General features: G+C 40.5%; 1 protein-coding gene across 1 annotated transcript in view; it reads left to right on the plus strand.

The window, feature by feature from the left end:
- The window catches only part of col11a1b (collagen, type XI, alpha 1b), an 81,603-nt gene extending 77,079 nt beyond the window's left edge, over positions 1 to 4,524 (plus strand). Inside the window, exons 63-68 of the mRNA XM_080503366.1 lie at positions 137 to 398; positions 1,128 to 1,240; positions 1,427 to 1,495; positions 1,815 to 2,048; positions 3,171 to 3,355; positions 3,453 to 4,524. Coding sequence (XP_080359492.1) covers positions 137 to 398; positions 1,128 to 1,240; positions 1,427 to 1,495; positions 1,815 to 2,048; positions 3,171 to 3,317 — 825 coding nt within the window. The 3' untranslated portion in view covers positions 3,318 to 3,355; positions 3,453 to 4,524. The remainder of the gene's footprint in view (positions 1 to 136; positions 399 to 1,127; positions 1,241 to 1,426; positions 1,496 to 1,814; positions 2,049 to 3,170; positions 3,356 to 3,452) is intronic.
- Positions 4,525 to 10,119: the final 5,595 nt, after the last annotated feature.

The following is a 10,119-nucleotide window of genomic DNA, read 5'->3' on the forward strand; positions in this document are numbered from 1 at the left end:
TAGTCACATTCACCCTTTCACACAACACTGGTGACAGTTCACGTGCTCGACTCACCCACTGGGAGCAATTTGGAGTTCAGAGCACCTGGACATACGGACCGAGGTTATGTCTTCACATCTGTCCTCCGTGTTGCAGGGTCCGCCCGGCGACGTCATCCAGCCGCTGCCCATCCAGCAGGCCTCCAGGAAGACCAGGCGGCAGGCCGACATGCAGGGAGACGAGGCGCTGGCCGACTACGGCATGGAAGGCATGGGCGCGGAGGGAATGGAAGACGTCTTTGGATCTCTCAACAATCTCAAACAGGACATCGAGCGCATGAAGTTCCCCATGGGCACCCAGGACAACCCGGCCAGGACCTGCAACGACCTGCGCCTCAGCCAGCCCGACTACCCTGACGGTACCGCAGAAAGTTTATTCAAACCTCACGGCTTTAGTTTAAAGCAGCAGCATCAAACTCATTTTAATTCAGTACAGATCTAGAAATAGTACCAGAATAACCTTTATATATAAACTTAATTATCACATTGTAAACACTGAACTGTGACAAATTATGTTTGCTTAACAACATAGCAATATTGATGCTAAGTTTAATTTGCTATTTAAGTCAGTGGCCATAAATTGGGACACATACAGCTTGTATAGCTATTAAAATAGTGCTGTGATAACCTTAAACTGTTTATTGGAAGTTGTTTTTTTGTTGTGTATACATGATGAAAATGGCTATATTTTCACAAAACTAAACACTGACGACTGAGAATGACCACAAAACCACTCTTATAGCTGTTGCATTATGGTTTTTTTTTACAAACTCTCCCTGACAGAATGGCTTTAAGGCTTGTTTTATAGCAATGAGGTAGCTATCTTTCCTGGCAGCATCACCAATATCTCAACTCAGGTCTCAGTGTTATGTTGTGTCTGCTACTCTAAAGGAATTGTTAAAAAAATTAACATTTTCTTTGAACATTTTACCATTTGATTGGTGGTTTCGCCATACAGGTGCCTCTTGTGAGCCGGGTTTGACCCACAGACCTTATGTTTGACACAGCTGGTTTAAAGTGTCCAAGACACTATAGTAACTCTTTATTATAACCTCAGCAGCATCTGACAGGTCGGTTTTTGTTCTCAGGTGAATACTGGATTGATCCAAACCAGGGCTGCATCGGAGACGCAATCAAAGTGTTCTGTAACTTCACAGCAGGCGGAGAAACATGTATCAACCCAGATAAGAAATCCACAGGAGTAAGTAATCAATCTTCCTATTTGTATACAGCATCAGACCGTGACTGAGACTTTTTAACTTTAAGACTGCTACAATGAAATTACAAATGATCTGCTTCCATTCAGTGCTATTTGCAGCTCTAACAAAACTCTGCTTGTGTATTTTAATAATCTTGGCCATTAATTTTCACTTGTTATTTATTGCAGGTTAGAATATCTAACTGGCCCAAAGAGTCTCCGGGTTCATGGTTCAGCGAATTCAAACGTGGAAAAATCGTAAGTCGACCCACTCAGCTTCTTATTTTATTTTCTATTACCTCCCATGCTCTTCAGATAAGTTTTTCCATTTGGTTTCTTTATCACCGGGCTCATTTACAGTAACTCTTTCCCACCAATCTTTTCTCTTTTCCCTCCTGCCTTCCTCCTATATCCATTAAATCCTTTCTTTTCCTCAATATCTACTTTCTTGTTTCATGTTGGCCTCCTATTTTATCTATTTCCATTATTTCCACTCACCTCGCTCCATCCTTTAATGCTCTGTTCTGTCGTTACTTTCCCCCCTCTTCTGCTATCGTCTCTGCCTTCATTTGTCCAGTTGAGCTACGTCGATGTGGGAGAGAACACCATCACCACGGTGCAGATGACCTTCCTGAAGCTGCTGAGCTCCACGGCACGGCAGAACTTCACCTATATATGCCATCAGTCCGTGGCCTGGTATGATGCCAAGGCCGACAACTATGACAAGGCGCTGCGCTTCCTGGGCTCCAACGACGAGGAACTGTCCAACGACAATAATCCCTACATCAAGCCGCTGATTGACGGCTGCTCGGTAAATGCTCACTTCAGAACTTTCAGTTTGCAATTAAACTTTTTTTCTCTAAATCCCATGAAATCTCATTAATCCTCACAAATGTGTCAACATTTGTGGAGAAATGGCATTAAGACATGTTTATACAGGATAGCCAGAGTGCAATCAGGAGCCAGAGCAACAGGAGCATTTAAAAGTGACCAGCTTATTTTTATAAAGACCTGGCCCAACTCTTACAACCCAAGTCCATCATTGACAGAAAAATGTGTTTATTTGAATATGAGTAATGTGTGAATTAGTTTCTGGGAAACTGGTTACATGATTTAATAAAACAGAATAAGTGATTGTGAAACATTTTGTTAATATTGGATAACTCATTACATTGCAAATGAAAAACATCTCAACATATAAGATGAAGACATGAGTGTTGGTCTTGTGAGGATGAGATGAGATCAGATCAGATCACTAGTTATTAAGTAACTGCTATTGTTGCAACCAATAATGGTCAATAAAATGTGTAATACAATATTTCAGCCAATATTGTAACACATTTTGCCAACAATTCAGTAAATAATTAATATGATAATATTATCAGCTCCTTTTTACATTTGCGCATGAAAATTATGTTATACCTGTAACCAGTAATGTAATTTAAAATAAATAGCACTGTTTATTGCATATTATTATTGCAATTTGTGCAGGTTGCTTTAAAAATCAGTGTGGTGGATGACATCGTTGTCATATTAATTCTTTGAGGATACATTCTATCCTAGCTTTTTCATTTTCATTACATTGTTTGCAATCTATTTATTAAATTAGACAAAGACAGAATAAGATAATCCTTTATTCATCACCCAATGGAGGAATTGAAATTGCTGCAGGAGCAAGTGGACAGACATAAAGGAATAGCAAAAAATGCAAAAAATAATGAATCTTAAAAACAACAGTAACAACATTATGAAGTAAATATTAAATAAACTGTCATTTGCTTTGTATGAGTTGTGGGTGCCTTCTTACTTATATTTATAGTGATAATCAATAATTTTCAATACATTTCTTCCCATAATTTAAGTCAGAAAGTGAAGGTTTTATATCATTTTTGGTTAAATCCTCTTGAAATCTTTGCACCTTTTCTGTCTTCAGCTGAAACAGGGCTACTCAAAGACAGTGATGGAGATCAACACTCCTCGCATCGACCAGTTGCCCATTATTGACGTCATGCTGAATGACTTTGGGGATTCCAACCAGAGGTTTGGCTTCGAGGTCGGCCCCGTCTGTTTCCTCGGCTAGACGCACCCCGACTCCCCGCTGAAGGACAGGGCCAGAGGGTATATATCAACACCCACACGCTGCGATCCGACAACCTCTTTACCCTTTCTACCCACAAAGCCAATACCCCGTGTTTTCTCTTGTGTTGCTGAGAAGATCCACTCGAGCCCGGAGGTGAAGAAGAAGGAGAAGCAGCAGAAGCAGCGTACTGAACTTCCGGGACCTGTCATGAAAGCGCTGAGCAGGGGAAACTACTCCTCGCCCTTGTAGGGCCACAATCACATGACTTTAACTTAGTAATGGGAGTGACATCAGGAAAAGGACATTTGATGCCGTGGCGGACAGCGGCGCACCGTCGGCGACAGAGAGGGGATCCACTCACCCTCCCCAACACCAACACCTCCACCCCACCTACCCCGTTCCTGCCCCCCCTACCCCCCCCCCCCCCCCCCCTCTCTGGATGCTCGGGGTGCTGCTTTAAATACAACCACAGAGGTGCTTTTGTGCAGAATCACAAAACACTTAAGGTGCTACAAAAAGTGCTTTTTGATAAAACTGTAATTATTATTATTATTTTGTACAATACTGTTCCTTTTTGAATCCACTCCAAAAACATTGCATGCCCCCCCCACCTCCCCAAATCTCTCGACGTTTCAATGAATATTCGGTAATCTATGCTAGAATAAATCTTATAAATATATTTAATGTCTGTTTAGGAACAAAATGATGCTGTCTTTTTATGACAAACATTTCACAAAAACTCTAATTTGTAAGTAGAAAATCATCTTTTTGTAAATAATATGACTTCTAGTATGAGATTTAAGAAGGGAAAAAAAAAGGATTCCGACACAGACCTTTCCTATTTTTAGTGGTAAACCAGTCATTATGTCCATTAGGAAAACCAAGCCTTAACAAAGTGAGACAGTAATATAAATATTCTAAGAAAGGGCTTAATTTTCCATGGAAATGACTTTACCTCGGACAAGCATAGTTCTCCAACCATGTTTCTATCTTTACAGAAAAATCTAATTATAAATAACAATGTTTGTGGTTTCAAACTTTAAAAAAAACAAAGAAGCAATTTTTGTGTGGTTAAGTTTGTTTTCAGTTGTTCTTTATCAATTTTACAGAAAGAGCCCTGTTGATTATTTCTTTGTAACTATGAACAAAATGTTTTCGTGTGCCTTGACTTGTTCATTCAAAACTATTAAAACTGGATTCTGAAAAATGTCGGGTTGAACGTCTGTATTGTTGGCTATTCAAGTGCAGTAATGAGTAGTGCTCTCTTTTGTGATTCTGCGCTGCCTTCTACATGTTACCTTCCTTCGCCATGATAATTTAAGGTTGGGAGGATTTTTGGTTCGCAGCGTTTTTTTGGGTTCATGTGATTGGATCTGCTCGAGCCCTCAGGCGCTCCGATCGCTTCCAGATTTGACTCCGATCAAGATCTGCTTGCATCTCCACCTCCTCCAGCTTAAAGGTAGCCCAGACCTGGGAGCCGCTTTCAAACCTGTGTAATTACAGTATGTCTTTAAACCTATGTACAACTCAAATAAATGTTTGGTGCTTTGCCAAATGCACACTGCAATCGTTTGCATTCACTTGCAGATGAAATTGTATTTGTAACTGTAAGACTTAGGAAAAAAAGGAGCTTGTGTTTTCTTATAATGCATGTAGTACTTGAGGGGCAGCATGTTTTTGAAAATGCATTTCTCCACTGACTTCTTCAGAAAATGCTATCAAAACCAGAACCATAGTTCTTTCTCTCTCTCTCTCTCTCTCTCTCTCTCTCTCTCTCTCTATATATATATATATATATATATATATATATATATATATATATATATATATATATATAAATCCCCAAATTCACCTGCTGGAGAGAATAACACAAGGTGTAGACAAAGGCATTTGCAGGTTCGTGTAGGCAGTAAAGCATTCATACTGACATGAACATGTTATATATATTTTATTATGTGCTAGTCTCTTAATGAGATTTGTCAACATTGAAAGCATGAAAACAACCAAAAGTAAAATTTTACCCAATTGTATCAACACATTTTTTCAAAGAAAGCTCTTTTTCAGACTTTTCTGGATATGATTCGCATGTTCTGGCTGTGATCAGCCCTGTGATGGACGAGTGACATGTTCAGGGTGTGTCCTGCTGCTTTTGACAGTTGTAAAATGAGATTGGCTCCAGCCCCCATACAATCCAAATAGATAAATCACTTCAGAGTGGATGGTGTCAGTCATGCTATGTGGTGACATGTAGCTATCCTCACACACACACGCACACACAGGTAGCAAAAGTGCCTAGCATTTACTTCTTCGTATTTTCCAATCTTTCTTTTCAAATGCATGAAATGCTTTCAAAGATTACATGAAGTGTGATTGAGGGTATAATCCATGTAATGTTTGTGTAATAATAGCTCCAGGCTTTTGTCTGTGCTACTGAAGTGGCAACGGCGAATGCAAACAGACAGTAATTACCTTTTCTACCCAGGGAGTTTGTCATTTTAGCAGTGGAGAGTGTGAAAGAACAGATTACATTTATGATAATGAGGCACGGAAACCATCAGACAGATTCACCAAAAGATCCGACAAGAGGCACATATGACTTACCCTCACATCAAAAACTAGCAACAGCAACAACAATCTAGCTCCTGTTTTTTTGTTGTTGTTGTTATCGTTCACTGGTGCAACTTTTCCACATGCAGAGTGAAACAAGTCATGTTTCCAAGAATCAAATGTCAACATAATTTTCTTATGTTTGGTCAGTTTTACTGTAATCAGTGTTATCAGTTTGGCTTTTCAGTTGTTACCAGCTGCAACACTACCTTGATATTCAAAAAAGCTTTGTGCAGACGCCTCAGTAACAGCGACATGAACACATCGTGTCCATCGCTTTTAATTGTAATGAAGTTCATGATGTTGCTATGGACACTGTGATAAGATGGTGTCAAAAGTGTCAGTGTCAGCTTTTTTTTTTTTGCTGCTAATGTCAAGTAGTTAGAACAGATACAGAACGCTGCCAGCATTTCCTCTCTTGTTCATGATAGTTAACGTTAGTATTTGGGGATCTTTGATGATCTGCTGACCTGAGGTCAGTTTGGAACTTGACTGTTTATTGTGAATATTTCCTTGCTCTTTGTGTGTGTGTGTGTGTGTGTGTGTGTGTGTGTGTGTGTGTGTGTGTGTGTGTGTGTGTGACCTAATTAAAGCCTGGCGGGCTTCATCGTGCCATAACTCTCACTAGAATAAAAGAGGTAAATAACATAGATGGAGAAACTGTCCAGGTTAACCCTTTATGAGTTCATTAATAACTAAATTATATATTTTAAAGTGGAAGATTTGAAGATTTGGTACATCTTAATGACCCTGTTTGCACGACAGCGTTGGAAGGGAAAATGCATCATTATTATATCATTATATTATTGTAAAATGGACACACAAAACGCAATGAGAGTTTCTGTGTTTTCACTTGAAATCTTTGTTGTATGAACCTACAGCTTTACCCACCTACAAGCATTGAGTAGATTGCGTATTATGACCGACCACACAAAGAAGAAATTATTAGGCTTCCTCCTCTGAAACAGCTTCCACTTCACATGTTGGTTGAGCCAAATACTGGCTGTCGTCATGTTTCAGTGAGTGAAAGCACATGTGCTGCTGACAAGCAACCATTAAGTTTCTGTGCCTGACAATTTTCTACTTTGGCTGATGGACCTGTTATATTCTTGCGCTTTCAATTAATGAAAAGCCTCTTTTGTTTTTTTTTTTAATCTTGAATGCATGACATGTTTTGCTGTTGAATGGGGGAAATAATGCTGCTTTGCAATCAGAGTAAGAGGAAAGAGGATGCTTATTTCCTCCAAACCTGCCTCGTCAGTGGGGATCAACTATGGTGGTCAACATGCCTGAAGAATTTTGTTGTAAATCAAAGGTGCTGCAGGCCAGAACCACATCTGTCGAGAGGAGAACAGCGAACAGGGAGAGGAAACGGTAAAATATCCTTTCAGTATTCCCACACATTGTCCTCCTACCATTTTAATCCTTTCCAGGGTTGTGAACAACTGCACCCTATTGCGGTTTGAATTAAGTTGGAGGGTGAGAAAGACCGCAATCTTGTGAATTAAATGGCTCCCCAGAATCTCTGATTCTTTACGTCAAAATGATTTTCAATTATGGAAAACATTGCTCACATATTGAAATGAACGGACAATTGATCCACCGCTACATTTGAATGATGAGGATTAGATTACATACGGTTTAAAATCAATAAGGAAAACCAGAACTAGCAGTATGTTCTAAGTTTGAGTGTATTATTTGAAACAGTGGTGTCAAACATTAGGCCCGTGGGCCAAAACCAGGAAGTGTTAAAGTCTGAGTAGTTAACTGTTGTCATGCTGCTGCTGCTGCTGCTGCTGCTGCTGCTGCTGCTGCTGCTGCTCTTAACAGAGCATTTACCATCCAGAGCACAAAATATCCATTATATAGAAGAGAAACTCACATTTACAGCTCAAACACACAAGCAAACTTGACAGACGTGCACCTTTTACTGGATGTAGGAAGACAAAGACGACTTGTTTCGAATGGCCATCCGTGTGTAATTTTCGGCCCTTTCAAGAGAAACAGTAGATATAGGCTGTATTGACGGGTGTTTCTTTTGAAGCAAGATAATTGCATATTTTGTGTTGCTATTTTTTTGAGACACAGAAATTCCTACAAACAATAAATCTGCCATATTTACAGTACGTATTAACATTTTATAGTCATCCATTGATTCTCCCCCCACCCCCCATTAAATCCCGTTAATTCTTCTGTAAATACTTTTTTGCAGCAGCAGCAGCAGCAGCACTTTCAAAATGTGCTTGAAATGCAAAAGATAGCCTGTGCTCATTGTATGTTGCAGCCTATCTGAACTGGATAAAGCCACAGAGCAAGCAGCAGCCACTGTTAATGCATGGAGAGAAGCTCATCAGGAATGCAGGTCACGGCTCACAAAAACCCTCTGTTCAACTGTGCCAAGAAACTTCTGTCTCCTTCTCCTGTCAAAGACACTCGAGTATTCCCTGTTCAAACAATTTTGCTGGGAAGCGTTCCAGCAGCACTATGGTTCATTGCCCAACCCAACCTGCTGCTGACTGGCGATGTAGACAGGGCCTGGAGACACCTTTATTTTGAAGGTCTCCAGTACGTATCACAGGCTCGTACCACTGCGCGGATTGACTCAAAGAAGCTGAAAGGCTTCCTGCCCCTTCACTCCTATGAAATCACAAGTGGGTCCCTGCACATCCGATCCGACAAAGCCTCACTTTTTCTTTCTCCGAATTAAAAAAAAGCTATTTGGAACAAACGGTCTACTTTTCTCATGAAAGGGGGAAAATACAGATTGGCGCATCAAAGTGCAAAGCTCCGTGAAAGGGTGAAGGTGACTGCTGCTTTCAAGGACACGCTCGTCTGTGAACAGCCTCGAGGGGAAACACTCGTGAGGCAATTCAAGTGCAGAGGCCACGGCTCGGCCCATCAAGTGGTCTTCAGGTTCAAATGTTCCAGACATACTGTGCACTTGTGACAGGACATCTATCCAGGGTTTTTATACTGCGAGGAGCATCTTTTGAGGGGGTTACAAAGGGAGACAAATAGAACATGAGGAGGAAGGCATATGTGCATGCATATGGAGGATTATTGCACTTTGCTTATTGATTTGTTCCTCTCACCACCACGGTCAAAAGCTGGATGTGATACAGAGCTTATGGAGGCAATTAAGGAAGTTAACACTTAATATCTGCAATTTGTGTCAACATTGAATCTCCTTTTCAGAGATAAATCACTTGATTATATACAGGAGCATGTCATACATATATTTTCAAATTCAACCTGACCTACACTACTTAGGCATCATTATATGTAGTCAAGGTCAATCGTGTATCAGTGGCTTTACCTCCAATTAGTAGTTAAAGGACAACCTACTGTAAATGTATCACTTTTTTCAGGCTTTCGAATTATTGCACAACCCAACGGTTTATGGTGTAGCAAAGTAAGGATACTTGAACACTTTTAAATGGGTGTTTTTTTTTTACATGTGGAGTGAATGACTATTTTATACACTATAAATCAGGGGTGTCAATCTTATTTCAGTTCAGAGGCCACATATGGTCCAAATTCTTCTATTTTACGAGTCAGTGAGCCTTACCAGTAAAATAGTGACATTAGGATTGGAGCCTCTTGTGGGCAATTTTGGGCCCATAGGCTTTATGTGTGATACCATGCTATAGACCAGGGGTAGGGAACCCTGGTCCTCAAGAGCCGTAGTCCTGCATGTTTTCAATGTGTTCTCACATCAACACAGCTGACAGCAATTAGTGGTTCATCGTCAAGCTTTCTGTAGAGCCTCATCATGATAACTCAGATGTGTTTGAGCAGCAAAACATCTAAAACATGCAGAGCTGTGGCTCTCGGGGGCCAGGGTTCCCTGCCCCCGTTATAGACTGAAGGCACTTCTTTCCATCCATCTTCTATAGTGCTTTTCCACCTTAGATTTGTGGGGTGCTGGAGCCGAGCCCAGCTGACTAAGGGTGTATTCAGGATACACTCTGAACAAGCTGCCATTAACTCTCAGGACAGACAGACAGACAGATTTACACTTTTGGGGACATTTTGGAGTCACACAACACACTGATTGGTCAGAGGGACAAAAAAGTACCACAGGCATAGAGAAAACAAACACTCCACACAGTTTTGCTCCGAGGCACGATTTCGAACCACTACATCACCAACTTTCTTGAACCTATATATTGTCTACATCAGCAACTTACAACTC

Source organism: Blennius ocellaris (genome assembly GCF_963422515.1).
Source record: "Blennius ocellaris genome assembly, chromosome: 10".
Classification (NCBI taxonomy): domain Eukaryota; kingdom Metazoa; phylum Chordata; class Actinopteri; order Blenniiformes; family Blenniidae; genus Blennius; species Blennius ocellaris.